At 44.7% G+C, this 21,456-nt stretch overlaps 1 protein-coding gene across 1 annotated transcript in view; it reads left to right on the top strand.

Annotated features, from left to right (window-relative positions):
- TMPRSS13 (transmembrane serine protease 13) overlaps window positions 1-20,051 on the top strand; it is a 157,545-nt gene extending 137,494 nt beyond the window's left edge. Inside the window, exons 11-13 of the mRNA XM_069224724.1 lie at window positions 3,020-3,162; window positions 10,338-10,490; window positions 17,934-20,051. Coding sequence (XP_069080825.1) covers window positions 3,020-3,162; window positions 10,338-10,490; window positions 17,934-17,945 — 308 coding nt within the window. The 3' untranslated portion in view covers window positions 17,946-20,051. The remainder of the gene's footprint in view (window positions 1-3,019; window positions 3,163-10,337; window positions 10,491-17,933) is intronic.
- Window positions 20,052-21,456: the final 1,405 nt, after the last annotated feature.

The raw sequence follows: 21,456 nt of genomic DNA, 5'->3' as shown, positions 1-21,456 counted from the left end.
GCAATTAAATGGCGGCATGCTGAATGCCAAGGTTGGTAGTCCTCAATCCACTACCAGACATTCCCTGTCTCTGTTTCTCGTACTTGAGGGTCCTGCTTTCGGTTTGTGACAGGTTTTGTCATCTTTTTCTTCCTCCGTCTTTATGATCTGCTTTTTTTAATCTCCCTCCCTTGCAACTGGTAAATATCTGATACAGGAACAATAAGTACCAGTCCCCAAAAATAAATGCAAGTTCTCCCCACCATCAACCACCTGCTAAAATTAAGCACGAATGGGGCCATGATGCTGGCATGTGTTGTCACTGCTTAAGCTTATGCAGCGGATTATGTTCCTGCTGCACAGCAAAGCCCTCTGTCCATCTTGGTACAGGCAGTGAGCCTTGGTAGCAGGTTAGATGGAGATCTAACATTTGTATGATTGTTGCTGGAAGCAGGTGGTGCAATGAGTCAAGGAGCAGATATTTTGGTAGCAGTTAAATGAAAAACTGGAGGAGTAGAGAATGAGATATACGTAGAGGTGAGTCAAGGGGTAGGCCTGATCCGGGGGCGGGCAGGCTAGACAAGCAAAATAAAATGTTGAAAGGTAGTAATTTGGTACAAGGGGGTTAGCAAGACATAACTGTGGTTAAAAAGCTATTGTGCAATTATAGAAAGGGTGTGGGTGGTACTTCATTTGAGCCGGTAGTTGCTGGTAGAGGCCACCAACACTTTTTTTGAAGACTGGCACTTATTTTTACTCATCAGACATTTCCCAGGAGCAAGAAAAGGAAAAACAAATAAAGGGGAAAGAAAGAGAAAGACAGAAAATCTGTCACCAATGGAGAAATCAGAAACTGGTGCTGGATCATTTTCATCCTTCACAGGAATCAATGCTCATCGAGGTCAATGGATCCAGTGAAGGGTGTGGTAGAACTAAACAACAAATATTCATTTCAAGTCAATACATTTACACAGAATGACATGTGGCCATCCAATGAAAACTTAAATCGAAGATTAAAGTTTAGGAGTTTTATTACAAGCTGAGGCTCAAAGTCAAGTAGGCAAGTCTCAAGATAAAGTTACAGAATCAGCAAGGGTTGACCAAGGTGACGAAACATATTAACACGCACTAACATTAGGAGAACTAGACATTCTATTGAAATCAATCAAAACAATAGTAGGAAAATCTGATTTACAGAAAACAAGTGTTGTTCAGTTCTTTCAGATATTGAATTAGTTAAATCATCAGATTTCATGGCAAGGACACCCTATCAATAAGTCAATCAGGGAATAATAAGCTGAGTGAACCACATGCAAGCAAAATACAAAAATCATAAAAAGGGCAAAATAATTTGGAAGAGAAAAATCTTGGGCATCAGAATACTAGCTAAGGTGGGTAAAAGAAAATGTAAGAGTCTAAGCATCAGCGTATCAGAGGCTCTGCTAAGAGTCTTTCTCTCGGGGCAAAGGAATAATATTTGAGTCTAAGCAAGGCATCCTAAGGGCCATGGATGGAAAGAGCAATCTCAATGTCCCTGTGTTCGGCAAGCAGGGCAAAATTACCAAAAGGATTCTGCAATAGGGAAATGCAAGTTTGCCATCTGACTGGCATCTCAGTCCAGTTGGGGGTTTCAGTGCATGCACTCTAACACAACTGCTCAGTGCATCATTCTGCAGTTACAGTATTAGTGCAGTGGTTAACATAATGCATAAACTGTCACGTTTAGATGGTTATTGTGACATGAGGGGCAGGTATAGAGTGTCTGGCAGTATATTAAAAAGGCCTGAGCTGGATGGATTTAGGACTTCACACCGTTGGTATGAGGCACTCTGGCATTTTATAGTGCTGGCTGCGGGTGTCTGATCAGCCCGTTGGGCACCAACACTTGCTATTTTACAAATAAAGCACTGGCTGTAGGAGACTTAAGGGTAGGAAGTTTCTTTGATGATAGAGGAAGCGATAGTTATTATTGTTAATATGTTGTTAAGAGTGTGATAGATTGTACAGTCAAAAGATGTAAATATTCTGATCCTAACCTGCTCCTAAATATAGCAGCCTTTTTTTTTTACATATATCATACACACACATATTCTTCTCCCAACCAGTATTTTCTTCATGATTTACAAAACTCTGTGAAGATGCAAGTGTATATTAAATTGAACTTAGAACTTTGGTAATAAGCTCATTGGAATGAACTTTGCCTTCCCCAAAGAGGGTGTAATGGGAGTAGAGCTGGTGAATAGCAGTGAACAAAGTAGTGTTTTCAATTACACTTTTACTGTTTTACATGAAAACAAAAAGTAGAAATAAGAAATGTGTATGTGTATATTTACTATAACACTAGGGGCCTGATTATGTGTTTGGCAGTTGAAGTGCCTGAACTCCAGTATGGTGGTGGTGAGGCAGCTGTCAAGCAAGCGACCACACCACTGTTATATTACGATGACTCCACCTGGCTGACTGGTGGAAACATCGTATCTCTGCTACCCTTTTGATGAAGAGGACTCCGTCATGAAAAGGTTGGCGGAAAGTGGAGTCTGCACTGTCATGGCTGACCATGAATTCAGCTGCTACCAACACGTCAGGATCCCTGATCCTGATGGCGGCGGCAGTCTCCTGGCGGTCTGACCACCATCATCATAATCTGGCGGTCCGACCACTATGAGTGCTGCGGCCCGACTGCCACCGCAAGTTTGGCGTTCCGTGGACTGCCAAACTTGTAATGAGGCCCTAAGTCTGGTGTAAGTTTAGGAAAAAAACAATATTTTGAAAATTTAGGAAACGCATGCATTACTTGCTGTTCCCTTGATGTGTTATGAATAAGGAGAATGTTGTAAATATCAGTAATGCTTAGGCATCCACGCATCAGGCATTTACATCTCATCTTTTGTGAATCAGACCCTGTGAGAGAATTAGTCCGTATTATTTTGATCCCCATTATTGTTTACAAATACTTTTCATTTGGAGGAACCTGTTGCCTCTGAAGGACAGAAAAAGGTCAAAAGAAAAATGTATATTCATTTACTTTTTTCCTTACTAGAGGAGACATCCCCATACTTGATGGAAACATCTGTAGAACTGATTGACACACGACAGTGTAACTCGCAACGGTTCTACAATGGAGCGATAACCAGCAGGATGATGTGTGCAGGAGACTTGCGTGGAGGAAAGGACAGCTGCCAGGTAGGACCTATGCAAGACCCTTCTTAGCATGATTTCTTTTGCAGAGGAGTCCTGTGTAGAGATTGGGGACACCTGTGAGGTAAGAGCTCCACACAGGGTGCACAGAAGTTTTGCCACTAGCATGGTAACACTTCTTGAGAGCCCCTTTCTGTCTGAGATATGTGCTGTGGAGCCCTACTGAGGGTGGGACACTGCCAGGGAAGTGCTTCACTACACTCATGAGCACCGTAATCAGGGTTGCCTTAAGCACCAGGACAACCAGCAGAAAATGCTTTAATTATAAAAGAATAAGCGTGGGGGCTAGAGGTTTTGCTCCGAAGCCTGATGCCGACACTAGGAATTTTGGGTGTGCCAAATACCAAGGCTGTATTGTCTTGAAGCAGCCTCGTCCCTCTTTAATCCACCACTGGACACTCCCTTGCCCCTTTATATCCGGTTCTGTTTCATCTATGCTTTCTCCCATTGTCACTTTAAAGGTGCCGATTTAGGTACAAAGCTTGTGCAGACAAAGGTCTCCCTGCATCCACTTGAGAGACTTGTTTGAGCTTGGTGGTGCTCCTCTCCAATCCTACATAGCCAAGGTGAATTGTGTGATATCACCATTCATGAATGATCACCTATGCTTTTGCTTTCTTTCAAAAGTTGAATGAGTGAATGGCATGCTTCAATAACTATATTGGTCTCTAAGCGCAAACATAAGGGTGGCTGATGCTTGTGAAGCTACAACATGTATGCCCCCCACTGTGCCTGGCCTAACATCACGTATGAAATATGAGTTCCACTCTACCGCTAAGATGTCCTGCTTATCAAAGAAAAAACATGCCCAAACTATTGTTAGCTCTTAAATAAACTTTGATCCCCCCCACCCACCCCAACCCAGCAGCATCTGAAGCACCAAAGTTGACAACATAGGCCTGCCAAGTCTATTGCCTGTAATCATCTCAATCATTGATGTCTTAACAACCATAAGTAACTGCAACCATCTTTCACTGCACATTTACAACTGGACATGTATGCCATGTTCATACCAATTTGCTGCCGTCCTAGAGTGACACTTTTCTTGAACGGACACTACTTTTTCCTGGAATCGCACTGGCTGATTGGTGGCTTCCATCTGGCTTTCACCTGTAAAACAAGGGACACCTTTCAGAGTATATGAAGTACTCCTCCTATCAAAGAATGAAGTCCAATCTACTGTCATCTTTTTATTAAACTGTTGCTGTATCTTCAATAGCACATATTACTCTTAAACCACATAGTCAAACTTCTGTGATACCAGGTCAGGTGCTCAAATGATTCACCTCATACTTTGACAAATTTTATCATAAGTTTTAGCTCTGCACTTTTTACTCCGGAGCACCTACTATTACCACTAGGGTACCAGAAGATCTGGTCGTACTTCTGTCCTACAGAAACAGTCTGGTTGAGAAACAAATTGGAACTTGCCTGATGCACTTTCATAGATTGTTTCAGAACAAAATGCACCCTGGCATATCTTAATCGAGATTCTGCTCCTAAGTTGCATTACTCTTCTGCTCTGCTCGCTGCTATCCCTGGAATTCTGTCCTTAATGAGTCTCAAAAGCAGGAAACCTTTTGGTCCCAGATCTGATCCCTTATGCTAGCGCCCTTTCCAGAATAGTGTTCCACCATCTAAAGAAACAAAGTGGGACCGGCCACCTTCCTCCTTAGGTCCTTGGACTGGTCTTCACAATTACAACATCAAGTCTCTACAAAGGATTCACTGAAAATGCCAAAGTCAAACTTCCAAAGGGTCAGATCTATGTAGCCTCTCTACTGGTATGAATTGCCATGATTGACAGGAAATCAATGGAATTTATAGAGCGCACTAATCACCCGTTAAGGTCTCAAGGCGCTGGGGGGGGGGAGCTACTGGTCGTACAGCCATGTCTTGAGGCGTTTCCTGAATGTCAAGAGGTCTTGGGTCTGGCGAAGGTGGAGCGGTAGGGAGTTCCAGGTCTTGGCGGCTAGGTGAGAGACGGATCTTCCTCCGGCGTTGGTGCGGCGGATGTGGGGGATGGAGGCGAGGGCAAGGCTGGCGGAGCAAAGATTGCAGGTGGGGGTGTGGAAGGTGAGTCTGTCATTGAGGTAGGCTGGGCCTGTGCCGTGGAGGGCCATGTGTGTGGGTGAGTAGTTTGAAGGTGATCCTCTTCTATACTGGTAGCCAGTGAAGGTCTCTGAGGTGGGGGGAAATGTGGTCGCGGCGTGAGATGTCCAGAATGAGGCGGGCGGATGCGTTCTGGATTCTTTGCAGCTTTGTTAGGAGTATGGTTGTTATTCCTGCATATAGGGCGTTTCCGTAGTCCAATCGGCTACTGACCAGGGCGTGGGTGACAGTTTTCCTGGTTTCGACGGGAATCCACTTGAAGATTTTGCGGAGCATGTGGAGAGTGTTGTAGCAGGAAGAGGAGATGGCATTGACCTGCTGAGTCATGCTGAGTGTGGAGTCCAAGATGAAGCCTAGGTTGCTTGCGTGGGTGGTGGGTGAGGGTGCAGTTCCTAGGGAGGTGGGCCACCAGGAGTTCTTCCAAGTTGAGGGGTTGGTGCCAAAGAAGAGGATTTCTGTCTTGTCTGTGGTTAACTTGAGGTGGCTTGATTCCATCCAGCAGGCGATGGCGTGAAGTCTGTTGTGGAGGTTGTTCTTTGCAGTTGTAGGGTCTTTCATGAGGGAGAGGATGAGCTGAGTGTCATCTGCGTAGGAAACTATGTTGATGTGGTAGGTTTGTGCGATGTTGGCGAGGGGGGCCATGTAAACGTTGAAGGGCGTGGGGCTGAGCGAAGATCCTTGGGGGAACCCCACAGATTATTCTGGAGGCGTCTGACAGGAACTGTGGGAGGCGGACTCTGGGTTCTGCCTGAGAGAAATGACGAGATCCAGTTGAGTGCCTTGTTGGGGATTCCAGTGTTGTGGATGCGTGTGCGGAGAGTGTGATGACATACTGTGTCGAAAGCTGCGGAGAGGTCCAGGAGGATGAGTGCTGCTGTTTCTTCTTCGTCAAGCATGGTCCTAATGTCGTCTGTGGCAGCAATGAGTGCAGTCTCGGTGCTGTGGTTTCTGCGGAATCCGGATTGGAAGGTGTCGAGTACCTTGCTGTCTTCCAGGAACTGGGATAGTTAGCTGTTTACGATTTTTTCGATGACCTTGACTGGGAAGGGGAGGAGGGAGATCGGCCGGTAGTTCTTGGGGTCATCTGGGTCTGCCTTTGGTTTCTTCAGCAGGGCGTTGATTTCTGTGTGCTTCCATGTTTCTGGGATGGTGGCTGACTCAAAGGAGCTGTTGATGGTTTTGCAGAGGTGGGGGGCTGTGATGATGTTTGCTTTATTGAAGATCTGGTGTGGGCAGGGGTCCGATCGGGATCTGGAGTGGATGGAGGCCATGGTGGTGGCGGTGTCCTCTATGTTGACGGGGGTCCAGGTGTGGAGGAGGTGGGTGTTGCTTGGAGCGTTGGGTTCTTGGGTGTTTGTAGTCAGCTGGTGGATCTGGGGTTTGAAGCTATTGTGGATTTCTTCTATCTTTCGATGGAAGTGGGTTGCTAGTGAGTTGCAGAACTCCTGTGATGGTGGGGGTTCGTTGGAGCAGGTCCTGGGGGTGGAGAGCTCATTGACGATGCCGAAGAGCTCTTTACTGTTGTGGGCGTTGATGTGGTTTTTGAAGTGGCTCCTTTTGGTTGTGCGGATCAGTTGGTGATGTTTGCGTAGGGCATCCTTGAAAGTGATGTGGTTGGAGTTGGTGGGGTCAAGGTGCCAGGTTTTTTCCATTCTGCGACATAGCCGTTTGGATTCCTGTAGTTCTGGGGTGAACCAGTTGGCCTTGATTCTGTGGGAGGTGTTTGTTTTTTTTTTTGATCGGTGCGAGGGTGTTGGCGCAATCTTCTATCCAGCGATGCAGGTTGGTGGTGGCTGTGTTGGGGTCCGGGGTTCCAGGGGGTGGGCCCCGGGCGCGAGTGGAGATCAGTTGATCCATTGATATTTTGCTCCAGTTGCGTGGGGGGGGTTGTGTGCGGTGGTGGTGAGTGACTGGTTTCTGGTAGGAGAAGTCGATGCAGCAGTGGTCTGTCCAGCTGAGTTCGGTGGTGTGGCTGAAAGAGACGTGGTTGCTGTCTGAGAAGATGGGGTCGAGTGTGTGGCCTGCGGAGGGGGTGGGTGTAGTGACGAGTTGCTTGAGGCCAAAGTTGGCGAGGTTGTTGATTAGGTTGGTGGTGTTGATATCATTGGTATTTTCTAGGTGGAAGTTTAGGTCACCGAGGAGGATGTAGTCTGTTGAGGCGAGGGCTTGGGAGCTGATGGCGTCGGTGATGTCGTCGCAGAACTGCAGTCTGGGTCCAGGGGGTCTGTAGACCAGTGTTCCTCTGAGTGTGTTGTTGGCGTTGATGTGGATTTTGAAGTGGAGGTGCTCGGCGGAGTTGATGGTGTCGTGGGAGTTGGTGGAGACTCTTATGGTGTTTTTGTGGTCTATGGTGATTCATCCTCCTTGTCTGTTGATTCGGTCTCTTCTGGTGATCTTGTAGTTTTCTGGTATGGCTATGGCTACGTCTGGTTCAAAGGCCGAATTCATGCAGGTTTCGGTGATAATGCAACGTCGGGTGAGTATGTGGTCAGGAGGTCCCAGAGTTCAATTGCATTTTTGTGGACGGAGCGGGTGTTAAGTAGGATGCATCTTAGGCGGTTGTCTGTTTTGAATTTGGAGTTTGGAGGTTAGGTTGCGGGTGAAATTGCAGGCTTTGCAGGAGAAGGGTCCTTTGGTGCGTGTCAGTGTGGACTGGAAGCAGATGGAGGAGCGTCCTGGATTAAGGGCGTAGAGTTTGTTAGCAGTGTAAAGGTGTTTGGTGGCGGGGGAGGCGTGTTGGCCAGGGGGTCTGGTGCTGGGCGCGGTCTTGGGGTGGACGGGCTCAGACAGGCTTGCCTTTGGCGCGCCAGCGGCACGTCCGCGCTGCGGCCGGCATAAGAGGGGAGGGAGTGGCAGCTGGGAGGGGGAGGGAAACCTCCAATGGGAGTGCGGGAGGCAGGGCCGTCAGGAGCGGGAAGAGTGCTGAGGAGGAGGGAGGGGGGCGGGGCCTTCCGGGAGAGGAGAAGCCAAGAAGCCCAAATAAGCCGAAAACAATGGCAGCACTTACCGGAGCAGTGGTGAGGAGGAAGCGACCTGCCTGCAAGGATGCCCGATGGACTAGATGTAGGACAGGATTAGATGTAGGACAGACGGCTATGTTCAAGGACCCAAAGCTGTCCTCTAAGCATAAAAGCTGTCAAGACACTGGTGGTCAGCTTCCGGACTTGCCATCAAACCGCCAAGACAAGAAAATATTTGATAGACAAAGTATCATCCATAGGGCTCATGCTTCTGCATGACAGCCAACCTTTTCAGCCCAGATTTTGAGCGCCTCTGTAGGAGTCTAGACTGCCCAGTATTAAACAGCTGTAGACACCTAATGCTCTGAAAAACAGCATAAACAATTTCCATTTGGAGGTTATGTGCAATCCACGTCTAAGTGGTGGAAAAAAATTGGTCCTTTTTGTGTTCTTTATAAAATTCCTTTATTGGCGTGGAATGCTGCAAGCCTACTGGTTTTGTTGGTATGGAAACCTGGACATTCAGTTCTATAAATATGTATCCTGTACACCTAAATCATGACATTGTCCGTGTGTGTTTTTCTACATTAAGCTTTAAAGCTATTCTTTCAAGTTCTTTCTGCACCATCCTTCCTCTGCAAATAATGTGCTCCATTGGCTAATGTAGGATCTCAACTAGACATTAGTAAACGTTATTACCTAGTCAGCTGCAACGCAAATAGGTTAAACTGCATGTCATGTAGGAGAACAGCCAGAGATCTTGTATGATTCCAGTACTGACAGGCCTTCCTTGTCCACCTAGACACCAAGAAATAATTATGTTTTGGTCTCTGCCTTTGAGTCACAATACAGTATATGCCTGCCCCAAATTTTGGCTGATGAACTGATCTTTGTATATGTCTGTTCCTGCTGTGTTCTGGCGACCCGAATTATCTGAATGTTCCATAGTCTGTCAAACCCGGACTATGGGCTGATTCTTTAGCAGTGCAGTTTTGGCTTGGAGCAACCATTTTCATCCTTGAGGATGTGACTTGTTATTTTTACCTTCTTTACCCATTTTAAAATACAGCTGTTACTTTACACCTTCCGACAATTGAGGTGTCTTAAAGAGATCAGTGTCCACTTTTGTCTTAATATGTTCTAATCTAACACACGAGTTTCAAAATGTCCTTTATTAAGATTGGAATGTACAGATTTTTGCACTACTGCCCCATGAAGATAAAGGAGGACCAGCGTCACTTCTTGCTTTCCCCTGAAAGACCTGTTTCCTGTATTTGCATAGGAATAGAACAGGTATTTTTTAATCAGAGCAGTGGTTTATAAAAGGCCTAACGAAGTGACCATTGATGCTTGATATTTATCTCTAAGTGAATATGTCAATCCTTGAGTTTTCTTTTCCCGTTGTGGCCGGCTTTATCAATCAGATTCTGCTTTACACTTAAGGAGATGTCTTGTGTAGTTTTCACAATATGCCCAATCAATTTGAAAAACTGGGGTCTGTTGACCTGTTACCTACATGTTAGAGTCCTAGATGTTGGGCTTTCTTAGCAACATTTCCAGTCGATAATTTTATTTGAGACAGAGCTAGCTTCTTATTAATGTTCGAATTTACAGGTGCTGACGTTAATCAACTTGACCGGGCTCTTTTGTTTTTCTTTTTTAATGTTATTTGATGAAGCTCACATGAATGAATGGCTGATGTCAATCTAGCCATTATTTAAACATAGGAAGTGTAGATTACATACAGTAAGCCCTACCGGAAGCATCCAGTTCAGGGGTCAATCTTGGTAACTGAGAGGAGATCTGGGGCAGTAAAATAGTACATAGATTTGAGTACTTGCCTTGGGCTGCCAGCATATCTGCCCACGGTGATATGGACTGACAACACATTTCAGAGGGGGTCTCAGACAGCAGCAAAGCGAGAATGACTTTTGGAGCGTTTGATCAGCCTATGACTAATTATCTCAAATTGTGTAATATTGACTGAAGTCATCAAGCCAAAACTCTTAATTGCATTAGGAACTCCTCTTTGGGATTGAAGATACTTTGCTCCAAACAGTTTTCTTAAATACCTTTTTGTCTTTTTAGGGGGACAGTGGAGGTCCACTAGTCTGTGAAGTAAATAACCGATGGTATCTAGCTGGTATAACAAGCTGGGGAACAGGATGTGGTGAAGCACTGAAGCCTGGTGTGTACTCTCAGGTCACTGAATTTCTAACCTGGATATACAGCGAAATTGAGGTAAGGAAATTCATTGTGAGCATGGCATCTGATACTTGTAAGGAGAAAAGATAGTGGGTGAACCTGGCAAGATGGTGATGGATGCCATAAAGGGCATTCTTGGTTTACAGCTTGGAGGGATATTGCTGGGTATCATCTGGAAGGTTTATGCTAGGCGATATGGTAGAGAGACTGCTGCAGTGTGAGACATGGAGCTAAAATAGCTGGGTGAATGAGGAGTGACATTGGTACATATCAAGGATAGATACTGCATTAGCTGACAATATGTAGGATCAGAGACTAGTGACTTGAGGGAACAGTGCTGCGTGATAGGGAGGGGCAACAATAGGCAACAGTGAAATTAAATATTTTTTAACAGAGGAATTAGTGCAAAGCACAGTGTGGTTGAGTGGGTTGGATCATCTGGATGAACATGCTGATACAAAATGGGGTGAAGCGTAAAGACTGCTTGTGAGCAGCAGAGAGGCAAACTATGAACAGGGGTGTGTGGGCCACAGGAACAGAGGGTGACAGACCTGGATGAGAATAGGCATGTTCAGATGGAAGTTTTGCTTTGTGAGCAGGGGGCGTGAGTAGAGGCAATGAAATTTGAAGTGTGAAGCAGAAAGAAGAACCAGAGGTCAATCTTATGATCCTTGGAGGCCCCTTCTTTGTCCTGGTACGCGAGGGAGAGCAGGTCCAGTCTTTGGGACTCTTCTCAGATCAGACAGCAGGTCCAGCTTTCTTCTGTTCTTCCAAGGGGTCAAGAAGTGATCTGAAGAGGATACTGGGGATGCCATATTTTGCCCAATGCCAGCCTGTGGGTGGGGAAACTCCTTACTACTCCCAACCCAATGTGGTAATAGTTCCTAGGTGTGACCCTTGCTACTTTTGCATCACTTACCTTTGGAGCACTGTGGGGTTATTTGCAGTAAAAGACGCTCTGCTCAAAGCCAACATGGGGCAGAAGCTTTCTTCCCCTGTGCACACCCTAGTGGTGTGGCCACTAAATGAGCAACCCCTCCTCTGTGGTCACTCAAAACTGGTTCTTGTTGCAGCTCCTATCACACAAGGCCTGATCCCTGTCTTGCTAGGGGGACAAAAGAAGAGGCGGGGTCAGGTGTTAGCTTCATTCTGCCTGTAACAGCTAGGACCCTTTAAAGTTAATTAAATTCCTGGACATACTGTAGATGGTCAGCCCATCTGAGAAACAAGACACCTCCCCATACCCAAGGCCTTTATATCAGCTCTTGGTGCAAGGTCACACTGCATTATCAGGGCTTTTCAGAACCTGGATGACAGTAGAGGCTTTTACAAACGTTCTTCGAGACTTTAGGCAGATAACTGGTAACGTTTCTAAAAGTATCTGTTCTAAAATATTTATTACAATGACAATGTTAGGAAAGAATTGGGCTTGTAATAAATATTTTACAAAGTCCAAAAGTGAACTCTGTAGAAGTTTCCTAAGCGGAGGTAGCAAATAATAAATTCTATATTGCATCTGAATGCTTCCTTATTCCCTAACCCAGCTACAGTGAAAATAGGTTTGAGTTGTTAGCCACTGTAAGGACATGTTTACCATTAACCTTTGCATGTCCTATTTTTAAATACCATAAACCCTGCCTTAATCGGCAGTAAGGTTTACTTAGGAGTGACATATAAATATTTAAAAGGAGAGTTTTGGGCCTGTCTAAACAGGTCATATTGGCACATCGATTTTTTAGTGCACAGCCAGGCTACTGGTGGCAGGCCTGCAGTCAGGTAGGTCAAGGCTGCAGTCTGCTGGTGTCATGTAACTTACAGGCCCTGGTTTCACTTTGGGTACCAGATGCTAGAGACTCTGGTGTAAGTTAAATATGTCAGTCAGAGGTATGCAAATTTCATCATGCTGAAAAGGTGAGCACAGGCACTTTATCCCTGGTTAGCAGGGGGTAAAGTGCACAGAGTTCTATAGGCAGCAATATGGAATTCCACCAAAAACCTGGGTGACTCTAGAAAGAGCACATTTTCAACATTCACATATCATTCATCTTACATTTAATATTGTACTCCAAAGAGATGCGGACTGTCGTCTACTTTAATGAGTATTCTTAATCTGTATTGACATTGTCTAAATCTAAGCACTGCCAGTGAGCTCTTCCTCACTGGATGCCAATTAACTCATTAAAACTGAATGGTGATAAAATAGAGGTGGTGGTCCTGCGGGCTTCTTGTACTTGGTCCCAGGTTTGGTGGCGAGTCCTGTAGACTCAGGTAAGAGTCTGGTGTGTTTGTGGATAATTAATTAACCTTTCAAAATCAGATCAATGAAGCGTGTCCGAATTACTATTTTCTCCTCTGCCTATGGTGTAGGGTGTTACCTTCTTTAAAGACAGATCACCATAAAGCAGTCATTCGAGCAGTAGTCTTACAAAATTAGAATACAGCAACTCCTTGTATGTGGGACAACATGCTATTCTCATTAATAGACTACAGCCTGTGTGCCACCAGACTGCTGTTAAAACATACTCCGGCACCATCCCATAACAATGTTTGTTTGCACCTTTCACAGATTCCCAGTTCAGAGAAGGGCCCACTTTAAAGGATTATGGGCCATATTTATACTTTTTGACGCTAAACTGCGCTAACGCAGTTTAGCGTCAAAAAATTTAGCACCGTCTAACGCCATTCTGAAGCGCCATGCGGGCGCCGTATTTATGGAATGGCGTTAGCCGGCGCAAGCAGACCGGCGCTGCCTGGTTTGCGTGGAAAAAAACCACGTAGACCAGGCAGCGCCGGCGTTGGGAAAAAATGACGTTAGGGCGTCTTAAAATGGGGCAAGTCAGGTTGAGGCAAAAAAATCGTCTTAACCCGACTTGCGCCATTTTTTAACGACGCCCATCCCCCATCAACATGACTCCTATCATTGTAAAGATAGGAGTCATGCCCCCTTGCCCAATGGCCATGCCCAGGGGACTTCTGTCCCCTGGGCATGGTCATTGGGCATAGTGGCATGTAGGGGGGCACAAATCAGGCCCCCCTATGCCAAAAAAAATTATTAAAAAAAAAAAAAAAATACTTACCTGAACTTACCTGAATGTCCCTGGGGTGGGTCCCTCCGTCCTTGGGTGTCCTCCTGGGGTGGGCAAGGGTGGCAGGGGGGGTCCCTGGGGGCAGGGGAGGGCACTCTGGGCTCATTTTGAGCCCACTTGTCCCTTAACGCCATGCCTGACCCAGGCGTTAAAAAGCGACGCAAATGCGCCGTTTTTGGCCACGCCCACTCCCGGGCGTCATTTTTGCCCGGGAGTATAAATACCACGTAAAGGCCTGGGAGTCATTTTTTAAGACGGGAACGCCTCCCTTGCATATCATTAACGCAAGGAAGGGGTTCACGCTAAAAAATGACGCCCACTCCGGGCACTTTGGCGCCCGAAGCGTCTAACGCCATAGTATAAATATGGCGTTAGTTTGCGTTAGTTTAGCGTCGAATTTGCGTCGACAAAAACGACGCAAATTCGGCGCAACCAGAGTATAAATACGGCCCCATGTATCTACTATACAGCCGTAGCAAACAAATGCCATTAAACCTAAAATTAGCTTTTATTGTCCATCTCACACCTTGCGCTCTTCCTCCAGATCTTTTCTTGTGGTGTCCAGGTTTACAAAATCCGGGACCAGAGGAAATGATTTCTCTAAAGCTTGGTACGAACTCCTGCGGAACATTCATGATGAATCCAATTACATACTTTTCAGAAAAAAAACATTAAAGCACGACTCTTTAAATAATGAAAATCTGAATGTAGGCTTTGTGCTGCCAACGCCAGGATGTATTGATGTGATAATTGATATGCCTTATAAATCCAGCATTCATTCATTCATTCACTCTAGAGGGCTGTCTTTAAGGTGTTTGTAAGATGTGTACACGAGTAGAATCTACTTTATACACGTTAATGGGTTGAATAGTATTTGGAGCACCAAAAATAAACTACTAAAGACTGATAGCTTATAGATGCGTTTTTTGTGTGTTAAGTCATAGAGTGACAAATGAAAGGGACCAGCTTTCAGCATTTATTTAGTTCAGTATTTTATATGCAGTTTCGGGATGTCTGTTTTCAGCTGCTTCAGACTGCCATGCATACGGAGAATGGCGTAATACGATTACTGTAGTAGAGTTACAATATGTTGTCTGGGTAGTGAGTATGAGCTGCGGTCAGATGTCTATAGACCTTTCAACCTGGCAGTATAATGTTCCTGACAGAAGCTTTATTTATTTACCTAATGTACACCTATAGCATGGTTGTAGGTGCAAGGGCAACAATCACTTCGCAAGAGACATATCGGATGGGGCATTAACAGTGATCATGGACAGTGATCAGGCACAGTAACAATATTTGCAGGTGGGACAGTATCAAAATTAAAACAGTTTACCGATCAATTTTGAGTTCTCTGGGAGTTGATGCAAAAATTCTTGGGAGCTTAACTGGATCAGTGTATTTGTCTTTTTTGTATTTTTTTATTTTGGGATCGCCAGGAAAAGACTGGATTTACCTCTAGTATTCCTCTCACTTTTGAAGTGCTTACTTTCTTTTCACAGGTAGCTGGAGAAGATGGAGTTTAGTGCTCTGTGTGTGATGCAGAGCATCTTGGTCAATTCTGGCCTCCAGAGGGAGCCAATGTAGTTTTTAGGGTCGAGCCTGCGTTGCATGCGCTCGCGCATGCGTATCGCAGCGAGACACTTAAGTTATTAGAAAAGGGCCCGGAGCCCTGTCGACGTCACGGCAGTGTGTTTGATTGGTTCGTGGGCTTTCCTAGTAAAATCTGCATGCTTTCATTAGTGGAAGGCATGCACATGTCATGCCTTTTCCAGTGGTTAGCCCTCCTCGAGCGCAGCGACCAAGTACAGAAAACATGCGAGGCTCGCCGTTTTTTGTCGGATCATGGACTACTTTTTCTCTATTTCCCTAGCGCGATTTCGCTTGGCAGAAGTCGAGCGCTTACACAGTCAATTTCACTTTTTTACGTACATAACAGCACTTTTGCCGATAGATGAAAAGTCGGGTTAGGAGTTTACAACGCGATCAGCTCTAACATGAGCAAACGCGAGACCCGTTGCATTGCAAATGCTTGTTTGAATTTGGGGTTATTGGATGTATCTTTTTAGTAAAATGACTTTGAGTGGCACCCGAATAGGGTGTTGCCCTGTCGAGGATGCGAGAGGACTAGGCCTGCACTGCTGTTTATGAAATCAGTCTAAGGGATTTACTGTTTTATTTTTTTTAGTAGGAATAGTTGGAATAAAGCAGTTTTTTGTAAATTTCACAATGTGAGGTACGATTGTGAAATCTTGGTCGATAGTGAAACGTAGCAGTTTCGCACAGGGCGCCCTTTTGTGGGTGTGCAAAGGTAAGGCAATTGTAGAGTCAAGTTTTGGACTAGAGGGACTGTTTATGTGCAGTAGAGGACGAGGATGTTGATGTTAGGTTTAGCTTTGATGAGATAGAGCTCTAACTAAGAGGCCCTTTGTAGAGGAGACTGATTGGTAAAAGGGAAGGAGATCTCTTAGCCTCAACCTGCACTGTATTCCACTTGGAAGGTGCTAAATGTGAGGAAACCAAACTTAACAAATTGTGATTTGGAAGGCTGGAAAGATGTAAACCATCTTAGTACCGCACCCTTAATTCCTACTGTGGTGGATAACATGGAGAGTAGTGTGTCATGGTCAATAGTGTCAGATGTTACCCTCAGACCTAGGAGTACAAGGGGTCAGGAATCAACATGGTCATTTGTATGAAGGATATCAAGAATAATTTTGAGAGTCACTGTGCTGTACTGCTTTATAGTCAGAATCCTGCTTTGAAAGAATTCAGGAGGTCATTGTCAGAGATGTGTAAAATGGGTAGTATCTAACGTTTTTTTTTGTTTTTTTTTGTTCAATGATTTTCTGACAAAGTGTAGATTGGAGTTTGGTTTTAAGTTCTGAAAGACCATCGGGTCTAGGCAGGGTTTCTTAGGTAACTGGGCAATCTGATCCAATTTTAAAGTAGATGGGAAAATTCCATCTTCTTGAGAGGTATTTACTATTTAAAACATTAGTGCAGCAATGTCCTTAGTGCATAAGTTTAGCTGATGTGGAGGGCTTTGGTCATCTGTGTACCATGTGGGATTGTTTGATGCAATTATCTTAAAGTATTGTTTTAATGTTGACCATGCCTTAATGTTTTCTTTGGAATTCCTAACTAAATGTTTTCACCTAGGTTTGATGTGGAGGGCTTTGTGTATTTTTCAGATCTTCTCGAGGGAAAAAGTTGGCACTATTGACAGTAACAGGAGTTAGGGTGTAGAGGGAGCTTGGTAGTAGAGTGCGGGGCACATACAGTTCGCTTCCAGGGCACGTTGCAGTACTGGTTTCTTTTCCTGTGGCCTGCGGGCGCAGCCCTTTGACAGAACAGTAATGTTTTCATTACTTTACTGAAGCGTGAATAGTTCGGCTCATTTTGACAACTAGTCAAAGGATCAGCTATAGTTTTACTCTCTTACCTTCAGTGATCTTCACTTGTGCTTCAGCCTTCTGCTTGGATGGTGGCCCATATCCTGGATGGATCATGGTTCACTTCTTGGAAATTAGAAGATAGGGTTTTAATGTAAACAACTTATATCACAGAAGTGCGTTTAACGAAGCATTACGATAGAGGACTGGCGAAATAACTTTAGAGCGTTTTTCGAAGTACATTAAAATAAAATTCTCAAAAGCCCTGCTACTTGTATCCGGGATACGTGGAATACTTTTATTTGAATTGCTTTAAATCTGCAACAGAAGGTTCAAGTGACTGGAAAAAAGAAAGACATTTCAGTTGCAATGTTTGAAAAGAGACACACATTCACCACGAGCAAATAAATAAACATACACCACAGCAGCCCTTGACCACTGATACAGAAGGTCTAATGGCTGTGCCTTGTCGGAACCAACCAGTGTCCGCAATTCTAATGCTTGGCACATTCCACTAGGGGACGCTCTAGCCACATTCATGTACCTTTTCATGAGCAGTTTCACTTGCATAGCAGGGTCATAGGAAATATGATATAGATTTGTTGTGAGATTCTGGATGCGCGCACACACTGTCGCGCGCTCTCACGTGCGCGTGCGCATACACACACACACACACACACACACACACACACACACACACACACGCGCGCGCGCGCGCGCTACTGCCTAGGTTGCAGAACGCATGCTCATATACAGCAGTGTTTGTATTGTATGAGACCTCCGCTTGGAAGAGAAAAAAAAACGTACTGCTTTTATTTGAGGACACGATACATATAGTAATTATTAATTTCTGTGTTGTGATATGGTGCACAAAGGAGAAATTAGTTATCTCTACATTATCTTGATGTAGTTAAATGACACAGAAACGCTTACTTGTGATTGTAGGAATAGTGACACTTCTTCAGATTAAACCTTTATTGTGTTTTCTACCTCCACAGCGCAATCAGTGAGACCCAAGATGGCTCCGGATTCTTCCCTGCAATGATTTATAAACTGGACGAAACAGACCCATTTTAGGACACTCGCGAAACTAAAAGCAAGCACTGGAGTGTTTTAGGGCACTTTTTATTTATTTGCTGTGTTTTTGTACTGTTGTTCTGTGGACATCGCCTCTGGTGCGAAGAAATGCACTTCCCACAGCGTAAGCCATCGAAACTGTATATTGTACTGCGGATTTATTGCGAAAGGAGGGCCAGAACTGAGAGTGACGTTTGCAGGACCAGTCAGTGACATAAAAAAGGCATGGCACATAAAACACGGAAATGGGGAATGCATCGTCAAAACGCAGACCACTAAAAAATAATAAACAATTGATTCAGAAAGTAAATAAACCCTGGTATACAAAGGGCATCCAAATGAGCCATGCCCACTTCTCTGTAGGTGCTTCAGCATCTAAACAGGATGCTGCAGATGTAATGGTACAGTCCACGCCCAACCCTCCTGCTGTAGAGTCTAACTAGAGTGTTAGAATGCACTAGGTATATACATATAACTTCTATGGCTATCACAAAGGATACATGATACATCCCTAGAGCCAGGGTTAGTGTCGGTGTAGCCCATGCACTAAAACACTGTTTTAAATCCATCATTATCAACCTGCATTATGGCTACTTAAAACATCAGGCTGAAAATCCCAAAGACAATGGCGCTGAATACAGCTGCCCGAGGTACCTCTGCTGGACATTGGGGGCATTGCAGCCTGAATTGGGAACCGTTGGGGAGGAGAGGGAAGGTGAGAAGGATGAACCCTGGGATTGTCCTAGGATTTGCTGGACTACTTCCGGATTTTGCCTGCAGATCTCATTTAGCATGTGCTTCCCCTGGATCATGACAGGGCCTCTTCACCTAGATTGGAAAGGAGACGGCCTGAAGCGAAGCGCATACTGGGCATAAAAAGTGATCTCGGTGAAAACGAAAGTATAAGGAAAAGCTAATTAATTGGCTGCCAATATGAGCTCCAAACGGCATCAGTAGCCCGGAAATGTTAATGCAGATGCCAAGCACGGACAGGGAAACCAACTGGTGCATTGAAACAATCTCTTCCAGCATGTCTGTCGCCAGGCACATAACCGGCAGTGTTTTCTATGGGATGTATGGGGTTTCCAAGTAGTTTACAGACCTAAGCGTTGACAAAGAAATTCAGCACTTTAAAGCCCTTTTATGGCGACCAGATCAGGTTATGTTAACGCACCCACCATATGCAGGGCATTCAACTGCCCGGCGTACGTTGGCGCTAGTTTGGAGACCATTCAAGTCCAAAGAATCACTGAAGCAATACGTCTACTCAAAGTAAATGCAACATATTAAAAAAAAAAAACACAAGCGCGTTTGCGTAAGTCGTCTAATTTACCAGAACGACGCAGCCAGTACCGTTGTACAGCTTGGAGGTTGTCACCCATGAATTAAAACAGAGCAGCCTAGCAGCAAGAGCAGGTGGAATCTACATCACTGTTTCTTAGAGGCTCCTGCCATCTCACTGGGAGAATCCACCTTCACGCGGGACAATCTGGCATAGAACAGTCCCGTTTAAATGCTGTCAAACACTATTTTCCCAGCCTTTATACATGGCAGCTGTATTTTAAAAAGCACACAATGCAAGAAAATGATATTTTTAAGTCAATTTGTTATTAATGAAAAGCCTGCTAAAGGTGGTACCATTTAATTTTCGCTCCCTTACTTACAAGCTAAACATTTGCTGAATACAAAAGAGTGAAGCAAAAACGTTCTCTAATGTACTCTGTGTGCACCGACTGGTTTGGTTTAGGATTTCCAATTGTGCGTCTAGAAAGAGATTTCTACCTTTTCTGCTTCTCCAAAGCAGACGCCCGGATATAGGACCCCTTTGTTCTCTGACATTGCAGTGCCAAATGTTGAACCAGGAAGCAATACGGTGCTTTCCAGCCCCTCCCTCAAGACTGAAAGCTATTGTATCACTGAAAGTCTGGACATCTTCAAGCGTGGACCTGTAAGATCTGGGTCAACAATACACAGGAGAACTTGACATTGTACATATAATAGATTATTTTAAAGACATTAAAACATGAATCTAGAAAATAGTGCTACTCGAATGCTTTCACATTTATTAATGTTTACACTTTTTCGGCATAATCCTGTTCATGAGAAATTCTTTCCTTCATCCAATGTGTGTCTCCATTACTTGTCGACATCTGAGTAAGGAAAATAATATCATTTCATTCTTCTGTGACAGGACTATTTTACTGTTCTAGAAGGGCGCATGCACCTCTCTGAGATATAACAGCAAAAGAAGCGACGTCATTGCTCAAATTATTAGACAGAATGTTTAAAGCTGCAAAAATGCGTAACAGTCCAACTTCAAGCAGAATCAAAACATAAGCTAAATCATTATGACGTAATTCTTACAACACTCCTCTGAAACAATGGAAATGGAGGTATAATGTTTTATTTGTAGCAGTGTGCTAGATTATGTTGCCGACCATTCCCCATCAAAAACATGCACTTGTCGTGCATACTGACTTGACCTATTCGGCTTCCCCGTAGTATGTGTGGCACAAATGTATTGGTCTGGATTTTGCACAAGAGGTGGAAGGGGACGGGGCTGTTGTCGGGGCACAGAAGGCACGAGCCGCAGCTTCCCATAGATGTGACATCATCGGGTGTGTAACGTATTGAGTGGACAGAAGTTTGGACCATAAGAAATAATGTCTCGAGGAAGGGGATGTGGCACAGGGAGACAAGACTTCTCTGGTCATCAAGAAATAAGCAAATGTTAAAGTGCTGGAATAAGGGATACTGGGTGTTTCAGAGTTTTGGGCCTTTTACTTTCCTGCAGGGTTTTAGGTGGTACTGCCAATATAGGTGAGAGAATCGGGGGTTTGGTCTCTGAGGAAAGGCGCAGAGGGTGATAAGAGTGTTGGATATGGTGTGAGTGACCCCTAAATGACTAAGCAATGATGCCTTGTCGAACAACACTGTTGTCCAGCCTAATCTGCAAGAGAAGTGGATGTCAGGCAGGCAGGCAGGGCGGATGATGAAGGCTTTCCATGTTTATGCACTCGCCAGGCACTCTGAGACTGCCTGGATGTGTGTTCAGTCAGTCCTCTTGATGCTCAAGCACAGTCAGGTATTTCGTGAATCACATTGTGGCACGCTTTCACTCCACTTTAATCTCTGTTTATAGGGGCACCCCGTTATTGAATACATCACCAAAAAAGAAAAGCTTGCCAAAGCCCAACTCCAAAAGCAGGCACACACTTTATTGCAGTGTACATAGTGCAGTATTCTCCATTGTCCTGATGCGCTTTGGCTTTAAATATAGCCTTGTTCCCAGAAGGCTGTCTCATTGTTAAGACAATGGAACATGATTAAGTAAACCAAATCCTTCAAATACCAGAATGCACCTGCACAGATGAAAAATGTCACTTATTCAAGGAGCTATTTATTTTAACATAATGCTGAAATAGCGTTTATTTGTAATGCTAA

The sequence above is a fragment of the Pleurodeles waltl genome, chromosome 3_1 (genome assembly GCF_031143425.1).
Source record: "Pleurodeles waltl isolate 20211129_DDA chromosome 3_1, aPleWal1.hap1.20221129, whole genome shotgun sequence".
Classification (NCBI taxonomy): domain Eukaryota; kingdom Metazoa; phylum Chordata; class Amphibia; order Caudata; family Salamandridae; genus Pleurodeles; species Pleurodeles waltl.
Note: the sequence above shows the minus strand (reverse complement) of the source record. Positions and strands in the feature narration are given on the sequence as shown.